A 17,430-nucleotide genomic window follows, 5' to 3' on the forward strand; every position below is an offset into this window, starting at 1 on the left:
GGACTGCACACCCCTCACGTAGGAGGGCGCGGGGTCGATGGTGCGAATCGAGCCTCGGGGAGGCTGCGACGAGGGAGACGTGGATCCCCCTCCTCTCGCTCCCCTTGCATCATCGCCCTTTTAACCGGGCGCGCCAAGGCACCCAGAGTAGCACGCGGTCTGGGGAGAGAGCACAGGGATTGGTGGGTCTGCGCCTGGTGGACACACCCTCCATGCAAAAAGACTCATCTGAGTGAAAGAGGCAAGAAGGTAAACAGAGTTGATTTGTGCTGTCTGTTGGCCGATGGGGGGGGGCTCCGAAACTAATGTGATGGGATTTGGCGCGGCCGTTCCTGAGGAGTGCGCGGGGCAGCCAGCAGTTTCCTCTCTACTAGCGGCCGCGCCTCGGTGTCCGCCGCTGTCGCCAGACCCAGGCCGACAAAGCGCTGTTCCTCAGCACTGCCCTCCGTCTGCTGAATATTGCCTTGGGGGGTGTGTGTGTGAAAGACGAGCCCTGGGGGCAATTTGAAATTTTTTTCCCCCTCGCGTTTTCTTTTATTAAATATCCCCTAGTGAACTACTCGAGGTTGGCTCCGGCAGCTGTGTCTCTCAGCCTCATCCCAGCGGCACCCTGCCCAATACTAGACTGACCCTCCAGCGGTTGGCAGACCATGGCTTGCAGCACCTGGCGCGACAGTGCAGCAGGCCCCAAGGGAGTGTATTGAGGTGCCCTGTGCTGCCCGGGGACTTGGCGAAGCGCAGCCAGCAGCGGGAGTGGGACTGTGCACGGCGGTGGCAGGGCTGCTCCCATACCATGTCGGCCGTCGCCTACATGGACTTCGTGGCTGCCCAGTGCCTGGTGTCCATCTCCAACCGCTCTGCCGTGCCCGAGGCGGCACGGCTGAAAGTGCCAGGAGAGGAGCAGGTTGGAAAGGAGCTGTGCGACCCCCGTGACGCTTGGAAGGACTACTGCACCTTGGTGACCATCGCCAAGAGCCTCCTGGAGCTGAACAAGTACCGGCCCCTGCCCATCCCCTCCGTCTGCAGTGGCAACGTGGAGAGCCCGGACGAGGATGTGGGCTCTGACAGTGACGCGACCACAGAGCCGGGGTCGAGCCCGGCATGCAACTCAGCGCCGGGGCAGCCCCCCCACCTGCACGACGCCGTGCCCCCCAAGGGGAAGTTGGTGGCTGAGAAGCGGCACAAGTGCCCCTACAGCGGCTGCGGCAAGGTCTACGGGAAGTCCTCCCACTTGAAAGCCCACTACCGAGTGCACACAGGCAAGCCGCGGGCGCGCGGGGGGGGGGCGGGGGCGGGGCTCGAGGGAGCTGCTTGTCCTAGGGTGAACCCTGTGGGGATCGTTTGCCGCAATATCACTTATTTCTCCTCCCACATTTCGGGTGGGGAGCCTGTGGAGGGGGGCCCCGTGTGAGCCCTACGTCGGTGGCACCGTAAATCTGGCCGAGAGCCCTCGGGGTTGTCTAAAATAGCGCGGTGTGGTCGGGTGCAGTGTCTGCCAGGCTAGCGGCTGGTGAGTAGGCCGCCTGCCACCACGGGGGGTGAGAGTGGGGCCGGCTGCCCTGGGCAGAGCTGCGGCAGCAGGGCGTGGCTCGTCCTCCCGCACCCCCGTGGGCTTCCTGAATCCTCAAGGAAGAACCCATCTCAGCTCCTCCAATAGCCCTGGTGTGAAAGGGCCGGCAATTAGTGGAGGAAAGCCTAAGGAAGAAAAAGGCAGGGAGCAGAAGAGCAAGTCTTGTGGAAAATCTTGTTTTTTAGAAAGGTAGCAACCTTTGGAAAGTGAAATACATTTTTGGTAAACAGATCAGCTTGAAGAGAAGCTGTTGGTGACTGATATTCCAAGATTGCTGTATTGCTTTTATTTATGAGCTTCTTGAATTGGACTTTCTGATCCAGCGCTACAGCACATAAGTTTCTTAGTTATGTGACAGTCACCTTCATTATAGATGCTGTGGTAGGTTAACTCTGGCTGGCTGCCAGATCCCTAGCTAGCTGCTCTCTCACTCCCTCTCCTCAACAGGACAGGAGGAGAAAACAAGGTGGAAAAGCTCATGGATCAAGATAAGGACAAGGAGATTCCTTACCAATTACAGTCATGGGCAAAACAGACTCTACTTGGGGAAGATTAATTTAATTTATTGCCAATTAAAAATAGAGTAGGACAGTGAGGAAACAAAACCCAAAACTTTTAAAATAAATAAATAAATAGAACCCAACCTCAAACACTGCCACCCACTTCTTCCCAGGTTCACCTTCACTCCTTTGTTCCTGACTTCTCTACCTCCTCCCCACCCCAAGCGGCACAGGGGGGATGGGGAATAAGGGTTGCAGTCAGTCTGTAATGCTTTGTCTCTGCTGCTCCTTCCTCCTTATACTCTTCCCCTGCTCTAGCATGGGGTCCCTCCCACGGGATACAGTCCTTCAAGAACTGTTCCAGCATGGGTCCTTTCTGCAGGGTAGAGTCCATCAGGAACAGACTGCTCCAGCATGTGCTTCTCACCACAGGCTGCAGTTCCTTCCAGGAGCCTGCTCCAGTGTGGGCTCTCCACAGGCTGCAGCTTCCTTCAGGGCATATCTACCTGCTCCAGCATGGCCCTCTTCATGGGATGCAGGGGGACAACCTGCTTCACTATGGTCTTCACCACAGGCTGCAGGAGAATCTCTGCTCTGGCACCTGGAGCACCTCCTTCCCCTGACTTTCTCCTTCACTGACCTTGGTGTCTGCAGGGTTTTCTCTCATATTTTCTCACTCTTCTCTCTCACAGCTGCTGCACATCATTTGTTTACCCTTTCTTAAATATGTTATCACAGAGGCACTACCAACATGGCTGATTAGCTCAGATTTGGCCAGTGGTGGGTCCATTTTGGAGCTGGCTGAAACCGCCTCTGTTTGGCACAGGAGCAGCCCCTGATCTCTTCTTATACAGGCCACCCCTGCAGCGCCCCCCCCCCCCCCGCTACCAAAACCTTGCCATGTAAACCCAATGCAGATGTTTACTATAATATTGGCTGTGGCAGAACAGCTTTATATGAAGATGCTGAGCATGTTTTGAATGTAAGGAAATCCTCGCTACTTTTCAGAGTATTAAGCTCTGAAAGAACACAGAGGCAAACTTTCTGCTCATATAAATGAGCAAGTTTCAGAGACACTAATGGCATTTTGCTCGCTTGCAGTTGTAAAGATTTTTGGCCCATTTCCTAAAAATAAATTGGTGGCCTTGGGTAAAAAAAGCTCTCCTGCTGTTCTTTGAAAGGATGTATATTTGGTAATGCTCAACTACTGTTTTTATCTTTTTGAAGCCAGGTTTAATTCATCAGTTTTGCACTCTGTGTTTTGATAGCCCTTAGTAACTTTAAGTTTTACTTCATGCCAGGGAAACTGGATGTTTCAGGATCCTAGTAATGGCTTGAATACTGAAGTGTAGGATGGTTGTGTTGTATGTTGGCACCATACTCTGTCTCACTTCTGGGCTATGTGAACTGTTAAATCTTGGCATAGCTCCTTGCAAAGGGGAGGCCACATCTCCCCTCCCATGCACGGTGATAAATTACACCTTTTGGCTTTTGTTGGCAGACCCCCTCAAGCAGGTGAAGGACCAAATGAACTTAAGGGGAAAATTCCAAAAGTATGCAACTTAAAAACCTGTATCAGCCCCACAGACTCCCCATGGAAGAGACTTTCTTCAGGGACTTAGGTTACTTTGTAAATGATACAAGCAGGTTAACTTGTACTCCCTAGATGTGGCTCATTCAACTTAGAGGATTTAGCCACTGTCCATATGGGATTGGCTTCTTCTCTGCTTAGCTGTTCCTGTTATCATAACCCATCTCAGCTGAGATGGCATTTTTCACAAGGGCTTCATTCATAAGTCTCTGTGCTTTAATACCCATGTACTCTCCCAAGCAGTTTAGAGGGTGTGGCAAAATGGAAACTTAGTGATTAAAAAAAATCTGCTGCAGCAACTCTTATTTCCTCTGGTTCTGCCTAACAATTAAGAGCATAGTAATTGTAGAATTTTTTTAATTTCTCCAGATTAAAGGGCTGTGTATGAGTAAGGAAAGGCATGGATCAAAGGAAACACACTGCCACATGCTTCATATCTGTTTTGTAAATGACTTATGGATTTTGTATATTGGCAGTGATAGTAAGTGGTGAAGTAAAAAATGAATTTATCACTGAGGGAACGTGTTGCAAGTTATTGCTTTAGTATTTAGTGCAGTCTGAGTAGGGCATGGTAAAATCTGAACACTGGCTAAACTTCTATTGCTCTAACTTGCCTGTTCATCTAGCTATATTTGTATTGCAAAGGAAGAGACCTGGAGTTGGTTATCTACCTATGCCTTACTAGGAGATCTGTTATGTGCTTGGCTCAAGAGGTCAGGAGAAGGAGGATTACTGGATGTGGTTCAGTGGTGGACTCTGCATTTAGGTGGAGTTAAGACTGTCTCCATGAGCAAGGAAAGAAGATGGTCAGTGATGACCCTTAAATAACTTCATTACCTACCCTAGGGATTATTGTGTTATCAACTCAAAGATTTCAGCTCAAATCCTCTTTTGGAGGCTGAAGGTAACTGATGCCTTGCAAAACTTTGGCTCACAAATGACAAAGGAAATATATTAGTATCACTTCTACTTAGTGCTCAGATACCTGCCCTGATATGGGGACCAAAATAGACATCAACTGGGATAGCATTTTGGGTGTTAACATGAAAATTAATATACTGTACAACCCACACTGCTTGCTGTATGCAATATAATTCTAAGTATCTTCTGAAGTGGTATGAGGCTTACAAAGGCCACTCGCTTGTGGGTGGCACATAACTCCAAGTATTAAATGCTTAACTTGGACACACTAATGTACCTTCACTGTAGTTCTGTGTGATTAAAAACATTACAAAAATGCAGCAGTAAATAAACTTTGAGAGCTTTCTAATGTAAACAGTTACTAGTAACCAACTGAAATACTAATGATGCTGCTAATAGTAATTACTTTTTATAAATGGCAGAACAATTCCATAGCAACAGTGGGATTTGATTGAGCCTCCAGAGTTATTCATAACTACATATTGCAGAGTGTTAATGCTCCCTCCTCAGTACCATTTTTTAAAAAAAATCATTTATCTCAGATTTTTGAATCCCTTCCATCTACCTTCCACTTAATCAGGCCATCAATTTGGTTTCTTGCTACTTTGTAGCCTTTAGTTGAAGTAGGTACACAGCTATCAATTAAAAACTTCCTGGTCTTAAAATTTTAATATTCAACCTCAGTCTCTCAATCTTGGACAATGACTTTAGGACTTTGGTTCACACCTATGATCTTGCTCGTACCAACATGACTTTTTACTCATGGATGCTAACTAAGCAAGGTGGAAAGCTCTGAATACTGATTTGTGCTGTATAATGTTGAGAATCTAAAAATTCACTGGACCATATTTGGTCAGCTAACAGAAAATGAGACATGAAAGAGCAAATAAAGTTAGAAGACCGAAGACTTGATGTTCAGAGGTTAGAGGTCTGTATCTTACTAGTAATTCTGTAAACCTGTTGGTTGAAAGGTATTAAGTATTTCAGAGACCAAAACTATCTGTATAATAACTGTTTGCTTGAGCCTTTGAGTCTAGCTAAATTTCCAGAAGACTGTGGTGGGTTGGCCCCAGCCAAACAGCTACCCTGCCCCTCTCATTCCCCTCTCCTGTGGGATGGGGAGAAAATAGAAGGAAGGCAAGAAGACCTGTGGATTGAGATAATGTCAGTTTAATAGGGAAAGCAAAAGCTGTGTGCTCAAGCAAAGCAAAATAAGGCATTAATTCACTACTTCCCATCAGCAGGCAGATGTTTAGCAATTTCCTGGAAAGCAGGGCCTCAACATGTGTAATGGTTGCTTGGGAAGACAAATGCCATAGCCACGAATGTCCCTGCTTCCTCCTCCTTTCCCTGAAATTTTATTGCTGAGCATGACATCATATGGTGTATCCCTTTGGTCAGTTTAGGTCAGCTGTCCTGGCTATGTCCCCTCTCAGCCTCTTGCCCACTCTGAGCCTACTGGCCTTTGAGCCAGGTGGGGGATTTGGAGAGACAGCCTTGATGCTGTGGGAGCACTGCTCAGCAGTAGCCAAAACATTGGAATGTTATCAACATGGTTCTAGCCACAAATGCAAAGCACAGCACTATATGGGCTGTTATGAGGAAAGTTAACTCCATCCCAACCAGACCCAGCACATCCATCTAAAACTGTCTTCTGTGGTGATCTTAACAAAAAAGTCAGTGGATGGTGCTGCACATCCTACTTAAGCAAGCAGCCCTTGGTTGTGCCACCATTCCCACTGAACTCAGTATGACTTAGAATAGGATTTGCAGGAGGAAGTTAAAGAAGTCTGAACTCTCTTCTTTTCCAGAAGGTAGGCCTTTCATTTCTTGCCAAACCCCCTGTGTTTCTGTGATGTAATTGGGTACTTCTTCATTCTATCTTGGATGTATACCTAAATTCAAAATTTATGAACTTGCAAAAGTCTGTGATACAAGGACAAGCCTATCACTGAAACTAAACTTCTGCCTTTCCTTTCTTATCACTACTATCCAAAAGTAACATGGAATTTATTATTTAAATTCTGATGTGTTGGACAGGAACACTATTACGGGTAAGATTGTGTGAACTGTTTCCCATAGCATCTCTGAGGTACGTGGCACTTTGAGTAGAAGATAAAAGATGGTATTATCCCAAAGCTCACAAGCCAAAAACTGTTTGTCTGGAGGGCAGGTGGAGGACATGAAATATGAAGTGACCTTACCTTAGTCTCATAATACTTAGGTAGTATTATGAGAATAGGACAGGTGAACTCTGATCAATTTGGTAGTAGCAGGATGGATTATAAGAGTGGTCTTTCTGCACAACAGTCTTGAGTATTGAGGTGGCATGGGCAAGTCTTGCAGACTTCCCCTGAGGGCTTTCTGAGCATAGAAAAAAGCCCAGACATAGGCAAGATGTGCACAAGACCAGAGCCCTGAAAGTAAGAGCAGATATGCAGAGGATTAACTTGAAAATGCAAAGACTTCTTTAAATAGGTAGTTTTAGAGGTTTGATATGGCCAGTAATATGTAGGTTTATCTTAGCCTCAAAAATGAGGGGGGGGAGAACTTAACAGAGGAGGATGTGCAGACCAGAGGATCTCCAGGGAAAATACAGACATATGAGAGTAAATAAGCAATCTCAGCCAGAAGGCCTGGGCAGGGAGCATTGAGCAAAGGACAAGATACCAAAAGAAAGGAAAAGAATGGCAGGAGAAACTAAATTAAAGAATGTACACTTGCTATGATGGTGTGAATGCAAGCCAGTTAAAGGTCATATGGCAGCTCATAGCAGATCCTCCTGCTTAGAAAAGAGGAATAGAGAAGGTACCATGATGTTAGTTTGTGAGATGCCTCTTACAGGACCTTTAGAAGTTAACTCACCTGGGGGGGGGGGGGGGGGAGTGGGTGTAAATTCCAGACACTTCCCAAAATTTAGTGCTACAATTTGGTGGGAAGTTCATGTCTACATCAGGTACTCTAATTAAGGTTAGATGCACAAAAAATCCTGTTGTATGAAAAGTTTTCCCTCTACACTAGGTTTTATAGCCAACTGCCATCTTGTAAATCAGGTCCAAACAACACAAAATTTGTAACATTAGGCAGTTGATACACCCTTAAACTCTTCTGACATTTTACTCCAATTGATAGTTAGTAGTAGGTTGTGGGCAGAAGCATGGATCCATAGATGGCCATTCTACAAGGTGAATCTGAGGAGCATTTCTGGTAGAAGGGAAAGACACACACAGCAGCTGATTAGTGCTGCAATATAGATATAATAGCATTGATCCAGGTGCCATATCAGTTTAGTTTGGTGGTTTAGTCTGGAGAAAAGGAGGCTCAGGGGAGACCTTATCACTGTCTACAACTACCTGAAAGGAGGCTGTAGCGAGGTGGGGGTCGGTCTCTTCTGCCAAGTAGCAAGTGATAGGACAAGAGGAAACGGCCTCAAGCTGCGCCAGGGGAGGTTTAGATTGGATATTAGGAAAAACTTCTTCACCAAAAGGGTAGTCAGGCATTGGAACAGGGCTGCCCAGGGAAGTGGTTGAGTCCCCATCCCTGGAGGTATTTAAAAGACAGGTAGACGTGGTGCTTGAGGACATGGTTTAGTGGTGGACTTGGCAGTGTTAGGTTTACGGTTGGACTTGATGATCTTAAAGGTCTTTTCCAACCTAAATGATTCCACAATTCTATGACTCTACCGCTTTGTTATTTGTATTCTAGATTATCACTAGATTGACAGACTGTACACATACAGATATGTTGGCAGTCCTCTGCTTGAGCTTTTTTGAGTATTTTATGTGAGCATAATCTGAAATTTATGCACTGCAATGACACATTGCCAGTTCCTTTACAGTAAGACTGAAGAGCAGAAAGTGGAGCCAGCAGGACATTTTTGCTAAACCCAGACCTTTGTCTGCAACCCCTCTTCTCAAGGATTCATAAAAACATGCAAATTCCTAGAGTTCTAATAGGCGTATTTCCAGGTATTGGAGAAATAGGATCATATTGACTGGAAGCCTTGCTAGCTGAGCAAGGTAGGCAAAAATCATAAAGATTAAATCCAGTGTTGCCTGACTCAGTTGTGGTTTATTTCTGTTTCAAAAAATAAAGTTAAGTGACTGTATGTTTCACAGTGGGGAAAACACCCCAGAAAAGCTTGCATGGGTTATATTAATTCAATCCATGTAAGGAAGTATACATGTAGGAGAGAAGCAGTGAGCAGGCATTGCCCATAAGGATGTGACTCCTGTTGCCAGATGGATGTATTGAAAATGCAGCTCTACTGAGTTCCTGCATGCTGTTGTTTTATGATCTTGAAGACCATGTGGTAGGCATCACCTGTGCTTTTTTTAAGTTTGTGTCTCTTGCACTCCTAGGTGTTAGGATCCATGTGGGAATGATCATTGCCCTTCATTAATTGCAGTGCTGTTCTGTACCACACTGTCATTCATTTCCTCACAGAGCTCCCAAACCTGCAGCCACAAGAGCAGGCAGAAGCCAAGTTAAGATTAAAAGGCCAAACTCTGGGGTAGTGATGGTAAAGCACACTTCAAATGTTTATTTGTGGTAATGTAGTTTATCATCTAGATGTAAGCTATGGTGACTGTGAATAGCCTGAGAACACTCTATAAATACCTTAAACTTGAAGGAAGAGTCTGTTGAAATATTGACTAATGAAATAATATTAAAATAATCAAAATTATATTATCTTTCTGAATACACATAAAATTGAGACCAGTAATGTACCTCAGTTTCATCAAAGATGGACAGAAGGCATGTGTGTTTCTGGCCACAAGCTTGTCTGTACATGAGCAACTTGATAAGATAACCACCACTTAACCTCCTTCACACACATCTTCAGAGAACAGAAGAGTACACTGCAGTGAGGACAATGCTTGCTCTAAGCAAGCTGAGCTTAGCCGTTGTCCACCTGGTTGTGGTAGGCCCTACAGGCACTAACGGTAACAGTGCCTGTAACAGTGGTTACTTTCAGCTAGCCCCACAGATGCTTGCAACATTGATCTCTGCAGAGCCAGGACACCAAGTGGAATCTGAAGGAAGGTCTTCCTTTGCAACCCAAATGCATAAGGAGAGCCAAGCACCTCAAAGAGGGAGCCCTAGCTGTGCATAGGGCTGTCTGTGTTAGCATGTCGGTAGTTCAGTGCCTGACTCCAGGCTGGAGAGAAAGATGGTCCTATCTTTGCTCAGGATGCCTAACCATGAACCTTCTTCTGAAGCAAAGTGCCTATGCCAAGTCATTCCTCTTTGTGCTAGAGAGGAGGGAGGGGACAAGTTCCATAACACTATTATACCCAGTAGCTCAGTAATTAGAAAATGCCATCAGTAGCTGAAAGACCAGTTTTCAAGTCCCTGCTCTGTGGAGTTTAGAAAGAGACCCCTCTGATCGGAGAAAGTTTCTGCTCCTTACCCTGTTGAAGCTGTTCCTCTTTAACAAGCATTTAATTATTTAGATGGAACAGGAACCTAAACCCAGTGCTTCTCAATACCAGGTAAGTGCCCTAAGCACCATGCTATGAGTTGGTCTCTCTCCATTGCTCAGTTAATATTTAAATATTACTGCAAAATGGAGGAAGTTCAAATGGAGAAAAGATGGAAAAGGAGAAGAGGTGGAGACTTGCCCCAGAGTACCTGAGAGTCTATTGCTGAGGATATTCCTCTCGGCTATGAAAAGTGTGAACTCTCAGGTGGGGTCTTTCATCTCCCAGGTAGCTTTCCTGACTGACAGATATAAGGGAGCACAGTCCCCAAATAAAGCCTTTTCTAAGGCATACTGGGAGGGATATCATAGAATCATAGAATCATTAAGGTTGGAAAAGACCCTTAAGATCATTGAGTCCAACCGTTAACCTATCACTGCCAAGTCCACCACTAAACCATGTCCTCAAGCACCCCGTCTACCCGTCTTTTAAATACCTCCAGGGATGGGGACTCAACCACTTCCCTGGGCAGCCTGTTCCAATGCCTGACTACCCTTTCGGTGAAGAAGTTTTTCCTAATATCCAACCTAAACTTCCCCTGGCGCAGCTTGAGGCCGTTTCCTCTCATCCTATCGCTTGTTACTTGGGAGAAGAGACCGACCCCCCACCTCGCTACAGCCTCCTTTCAGGTAGCTGTAGAGAGCAATAAGGTCTCCCCTCAGCCTCCTCTTCTCCAGGCTAAACCACCCCAGCTCCCTCAGCCGCTCCTCATAAGACTTGTTCTCTAGACCCTTCACCAGCTTCATTGCCCTTCTTTGGACACGCTCCAGCACCTCGATGTCCTTCTTGTAGTGAGGGGCCCAAAAGTGAACACAGCATTCGAGGTGCGGCCTCACCAGTGCCGAGTACAGGGGCACTATCACCTCCCTGGTCCTGCTGGCCACACTATTCCTGATACAAGCCAGGATGCCATTGGCCCTCTTGGCCACCTGGGCACACTGCTGGCTCATGTTCAGGCGGGTGTCAACCAACACCCCCAGGTCCTTTTCTGCCAGGCAGCTAATATAATCCAGTAGAGAAGCTACAAGGATGTTCCTTACATCTGACACTGTATCAGATGGGGGTAATAGCAAGATTGAGTCTCACTGGGATTCAGGCATGAGCTAGGATTCCCAACAGCTCAGTAGAGCTGGGTTTTAGTGGGTGGTTTTGCATCTGGGTTTGGTTGGTTGTTTTTGGTGTTTTTTTTTTTTTGTTTTTTTTTTTTGAAAGAATCTCAAACACCTGCACATGTAAGCAGCTGTTGAGTGGTGGTTCTGAGGATGTCAGAGCAGTCTACTTGCTGAAGGTGGCATTTTTAACACTTTAATCAACCTGTGATGTTAAGTCCTGAGTACTGGTGGAATAAACTTATTGATGCAAATTATCCATCCATTGCCTATCCTGTAATCACCTGACATTGATTAGGGGTCTGTTAAATCCATTGCAAGACTAGCTGGTTGAGGTTTAAGTGTTCTAGAAGTCCTTGTTTTATACAAATAGTACATACCATCCTCAGTGCTGATCTTGCTCTGTGCTGTTTCTTACCAGCATCTGTAGCTTTGGTTGCCATGTTTTAATGATCCAATACTGGACTCTCTCAGAAGAGGAAAAAGGCTGCTTGAAATGCCTCCAGTTCACTGCTCAGAAGTGGGTGTACAGATGCCTGTGAGATTCATCTTCATCAGAATATCTTGGATTTTGAATGAGTGTCCACATGTCCCACAGGAAACCGCTCATTCAGAGTGTGTGGGGGAAACAAGGACACTGGAAGACAAAAGTAAGAGAGACCTGAGATAACAGCTATTCTGAGGCAAGGAAGAAAGCCTGTCCATCTTTTTTCCTGCAATAAGCTGGACCATGATCTTTGCACTCATCCATCTACAGAACCTGTGATACTTTGTGAGACACTGAGAAACACAGGAGTGGTGGCTGAGTAGGTTCACAGGAAGAAGAAAAAAAAAAGCTTATTGTGGTCATGTCTAAGTCAAGGATTGTAGTTCAGGACCAGATCTTTTCAGGATACCAAAATTTCTTTGGAAAGTTCATGTTCCAGCAGCCACAGAGCTTCAGAAGGATCTTGGAAGACAAAGACAAGAAGGTATGCTAGATTCTCCGATTTGAACCACACAGAGTTGAATCTGTGTGTTAAAGCTGTGGGAATACTCTCTTTTTTTTTTTTTTTTTCTTTTTTCTTCTCTCCCCTTCCCCCCTCTGGCTTCATGCAAACAGTCCTGTTTTCCTAAGTAGTTTTGCTTTTGCCTGATGGCAAAAGATTTCCTTATTTCAGCTTTCCATAGCTGTGTGCTTTTCCATCTCCCTCTTTCCCATCAGCTCCCTCAAATCCCTTGATAGGAAGGGATCAGCCTTGCTGTAGTTCTGTACCTCTGGATTTTAGGGCAGGTGCTGCAGGCAGAGGTGGAAGTCCCTGCAGCAGTAGATAATGGCTACAGCTATGCCATGTCACATGGCTAGACACAGAATGGGAACTGAGTACAGACACTGCATCCCATAAGTCAAACTTGGAACCATTCTTCAGTTTTGATACTTAATATAGTTGCTATTATGCATCCTAGGCAGCACAGTCCTACCATGTACCTGATGGTATCTTGTTCTGTACATATGTCAGTCAAGGGTGTCTAATTAGCTGTCTGTTCATGCAGCTGCAACTACAGTCCATTTGACTTCCTATTTAATGTGTGAAGCAGTATCATTAGCATTATTTGATAACAAACTGCATTAGTTAACATAGATCCCAGACTCTGGACTCATGGCTGTGTCCAACTTCACTACCGTCAGCCAGAAAAACAAAGCAAGTCTAACAAGCAACTCATCTTGGCCAGACTTCCATCCACACCAACAGCAATTTCTGAAAGTCTTCTGTAAAGTCAGTGCTTAAACAATTCCAGTAATTCACATAAAATTAATACACCATGGAGTGAACTTAAAAATAAGTTTGCACCAGACACTCAGTTTGTTCCAGTCCTAGTGCACGTTCTTTTATAAACCTTTAATAGCCTAAGTGTGTGATTATCAATTTTGTCTTCAGCTTTTTCAAACACCACTTTTTCATTTTCCCTCTGGAAAAATAAGACAGTCCAGAATTTCTTTATCACTTGCTTGTCTAAATTAAGTCATCTTTGTTAAAGCCACTGAACTGCAGCTCCTAACCTCAGTCATCCACATCTAAAACAGTGTCTTGTAGTGAGAAGACAAATAATGAATTAGGATATTGGGTATAATACCTGTACTATTAATGACTCTACTAATGCAGACTTTATATTCTTTTTTCTTTTCTCCCCCCCCCAAACCCTGCACAAGACCACAATGTGGAAAATCTGGAATGTCTCGGGGCAGGACCAAAAAAAGCTAAATAATTGACCCCCCCTAGTCAGAAAAAAATGGAAAGTTACCTGTCTCAGCTCATAAAAAGCAGCTTAGATACAGAGTTTAAACTTGCAGAGAAATTAAAAACTTTCTATTTGAGGGAGAGCATGTGAGAAGGAACAGGGAGGAAAGATCAACTGGAGCAAGAGAGCAGAGATCAAAAGGATCCACAATAACTTTATATCCATATGGGATCTGATGCAGAAATGCGAGTTCTTTAGACTTCAGAAAAGATCTATGGAGAACCAATGTTAGCTTGTGCTGTTATGTCCACCATTACGTCCCTGGTGGCAAACAGGACAAAGAATGGGAATTCTGCAGACGCCTATTCCAATAACCTTTAAATGAATTTGTTTCATTTGTTACTTCTGTAAGCCGCCCTGGATATGTCTTTTGAATAAAATTTTATCTCTTGTTCAGTTCCTATCGCATATGGTTTTAAGGTATTGTTGATACATCACAGTGGCCATTCCTCCATCACTTGGTTGAAATCCAAGCTAAGGCATGTTTTAAAACATAAGTAGCATACTGACAACAAAGGAAATAGTACATAATACCACTTCATTTTAAGGGTTTATTCTGCTCATTTCAAGCCTTAGCAGTACTAAGGGGAAAACATGTGGGGGAGGGGAATGTCTGACTAGAGCACAGAAGTCAGTAGCACCTTGTTATCCAGCCTAGATACCTGATCTTTCTCTAATAGAATTAGGGATTTCTGCAGGCTGAAGAGCTGTCCTGAGGTAGAATATAAGAAATGTTGTTTCTGGGGAAGGGGCAGGATGCATGAACCTTTTCCACTGCTCTGGAGTGTAGGTACCTGGTATAGAGCCATATACTAGATGCCTCCATGTATGCAAGATTTATAGCACTTCTCCCACACTCCCTGGGGGATCCAGAAAGCTTTTCTGCACCTCCCACTGATGCCTGCTTCAAGAAGCTGTGACAGAAACCATGAGAGAGTAAAAGAGCAGTACAAGTTAAATGTTTGACTCTAATGTTACGTGCAGACATCAAGCAAAGCAAAGCCAGAAGAGACCATTTAGCATGGTGCCATCACACAAGTGCTCTGTATTGTTGTGTGCAGCTCCCAGTGTTGCCCTGGGTTGTAGCTGTGATCATGGCCTTCATGTGTAAATGAGCAAACATACAGTTTTAATTTCTTCTATACAGGCAGTGCTTATTCCGAAAGGCTTCCAACCACATTTAAAAACATACAGCAGGAAGCCAAGTCGTCTGTAAAAATTAACCCACAGGTCAGAATGGCTTGCAGTGATGTTTCCACCCTGCTCTGGGTTAATGCACCAGGCTAAATTGGCATTTTGCTATTTCTGCTTCCTTCTTCCTTGACCAAGAGCCAGTCTTGCTGTGAGATGAGGAAAGAAATTGCACAGGAAGCAGGCTATGTTGTGGCTAGCCTAAGAGGCTGCCTTAACGTGCAAACTCATACTCATCTAGCTAAAACTACCAAATGCTGGTCATTCTGGGACAGAGTAGTCTGCCTGTCAAGGAATACCATATAATTAGAAGCCTAAACCATTAAAATTACTACATTACTTATGAGAATTTCACTAGGGCTTTAAGGGCCCATTGTGTGGCTAAATCTCAGCTTATTTAGTCCATCATCTTCCTCTTTGACATCACATCTTCTGGATGCCATCAGTCATTTTCCCCCCACTTCTCCGCCCCCATTCTTCTCTCTAAAGCTTTGCAATGCTTTCTATTACCGGTTGTCATCCTGGCTTCTGGGCTATTAATTCCTCAAGTCTTTAGCCTGGTCTTTCATCTCTGCTGCTGTGTCTGAGGAGTTATTCCAAGGCACACTTGCTTGTAAATGACTCCTTTTTTTTGTGATCTGTAAATGTGAAGCCAACCAAGGTCAACCCACCACAGTCAGCTTTGCAGATCAGGAAGAATTGGGTCTGTGACTATATGCAAGGCCCATGCAACCCGAAGAGGTGAACTGCAGGGATTTGCGGTGTTAGGGAAATTATAGTGAGTACTGTTCACTCCTCACATCCTTGGTTTTAAAACAAAGGTGCAGTGTATTTTAGGTTAAGGTGTTTGGTTTTGTTTTTTACCATCATAGCAAACATTTGTATTGATAGAGCTGTGAATAATGAGATAATTTTCTTGCCCTCAAATCAGCCATCTAAGAGATTGAGGGGAGTCCTTTATTTTGTGGAGCAGCTTGGATTTCTGGGAGAAAGGGAAAGGAAAAGAGAGGGAGCATAGGCCTTCCCTCTACAGCCACAGCATTTTTGATGTACATATTTATAGTCCTGGGGCTGCACAGCTCTCCCAATCCCCTCCCCACTCAGTTCTTCCCAGACTGGAATTACTTGTACTAGGTGAGATTTTTTTTGCTCCTTTTCTAATGGTTACAGATTATTTTATTCAGCAGAATGGAAGTGTTAGAGGAATAATAGTAGTGTTCCTTTCTCAAACCTCTGTAGTGAGCAAAACATAAAAAATGTACAGGAATAAGCAGAGCTCATCTGTTGTTATGACAACATTCAGAGTCATGTAAGGTTCTGCACTAGAGTGAGAGTTTCACGCGGTTGGAGGGGGTTTTGGCTTCTGCTAGAGGTGAGACTGAAACCTGATGAAGTGATCAACAGGTCTGCAGACACTGACACCATGGCAAGAAATAAAGGCAACTTTTCCCCTCAGCAGCATATCCCTCAGCTGTCCTGCTGCAGCAAAGTTTTTATGTGCTGGTGTTTATATCCCTCCCCTAAATTTCTTGTCATCCTTTCCTCCCTGCAGGCGAGCGACCATTCCCCTGCACGTGGCCTGGCTGCCTTAAAAAGTTCTCTCGCTCTGATGAGCTTACCCGTCACTACCGAACCCACACAGGTGAAAAACAGTTTCGGTGCCCCCTCTGCGAGAAGCGGTTCATGCGGAGCGACCACCTGACAAAGCATGCCCGGCGCCACACCGAGTTTCACCCCAGCATGATCAAGCGATCCAAAAAGTCCAGCTCTTTGTGAAGGCAGAGCTGGCCTGGGGAGGGGAGTGGAGGAAGTGAGCCGCAGCAAGGACATGGTGAACAGTGCAAGAGCAGCCTGCTGCCGTGCTGTTCACAGTCTACTCACGGTTTGAAAGCACATGTAGCCGAAGTTTAAAAAATAAGTACTCTGTGCTCCCCTCCCCACCCTTTGCTAGGAACAACAGTCTTAAGCAAGTGAATTGCAGAGTGAGTGAGGGAAGGGATGGTGATTGGACTAGGCAATTACTTTCTTTTGTAATTTAAGGCATTGACACTGGTGTATATAAGTCTGACTGGATGGTTTGGCTTGTGACACCACAGTAGCGTGATTCCAAGGTCTTTGTGATTGCTGTGTCATGAACATGTTTTGTTGAACAATGTAATGCTGCTTGTATTTAAAATATATTGAGTAAAACCACATTCTGAGTCGCTTAAATAATTCTCAAGTAAAAACTCCATTTTAAAAGTGGCTTTACTTCTATCTCAGAATGATCCTTCATTTAAAAAGGCGGTTAAAAGAAACATTGCATTTGTTACTAATAGCATCTGATTGATACACAAAAATAAGGTGAATTTATACTCAAGAAGACCCATTAAAGTAAATGTGTCTTTTCAATTTTTCTTTGTATTTACTATACTTTTGAATATAAGCTGCCCTTTTTCTAGTAAAAATGTGTATAATTCAAGCAGATACTTAAAGCAAAAAAAACCCACAACAGCTCAGTCATTTTCTGACAGTATGTGTATTTAGCTCTATTATTTACTTACCTAGAAAAAATAGAAATCAGCCTGTGTAATGTGGCAGGGGTATGAGGGCAGAAAAATACATCTCTCAGTTAACCCTATACTTTCATTTGACAATAAATACAGTACTGTACTATAGAAATACCACTAACCGTGCTTTATTTTGCTGTGTTTTGTTTGAATAGATGCATAACAGCAGCTGTCATCTTTATAAACTGCTCCTTTTTAAAGGTTTTTTTTCTCTTCATACACTTGCTTTAAAGATT

General features: G+C 44.5%; 1 protein-coding gene across 1 annotated transcript; it reads left to right on the forward strand.

The window, feature by feature from the left end:
* The first annotated feature begins 617 nt into the window (after positions 1–617).
* LOC309601890 (Krueppel-like factor 9) lies at positions 618–16,535 on the forward strand. Its single transcript, XM_082335133.1, has 2 exons — positions 618–1,259; positions 16,198–16,535. Exons 1-2 carry the CDS (start codon positions 794–796, stop codon positions 16,419–16,421), a joined length of 690 nt encoding a protein of 229 aa, XP_082191259.1. The 5' UTR covers positions 618–793; the 3' UTR covers positions 16,422–16,535.
* The last annotated feature ends 895 nt before the right edge of the window (positions 16,536–17,430 follow it).

Source organism: Platalea leucorodia (genome assembly GCF_965183815.1).
Source record: "Platalea leucorodia genome assembly, chromosome: W".
Taxonomy (NCBI): Eukaryota; Metazoa; Chordata; class Aves; order Pelecaniformes; family Threskiornithidae; genus Platalea; species Platalea leucorodia.

Excerpts from the sequence above, each read along its gene's own strand:
- LOC309601890 (XM_082335133.1), top strand. The coding sequence starts at position 794 with ATGTCGGCCGTCGCCTACATGGACTTCGTGGCTGCCCAGTGCCTGGTG. Across the intron at positions 1,260-16,197 it reads CCACTACCGAGTGCACACAG|GCGAGCGACCATTCCCCTGC; the intron begins GCAAGCCGCGGG and ends TCCTCCCTGCAG.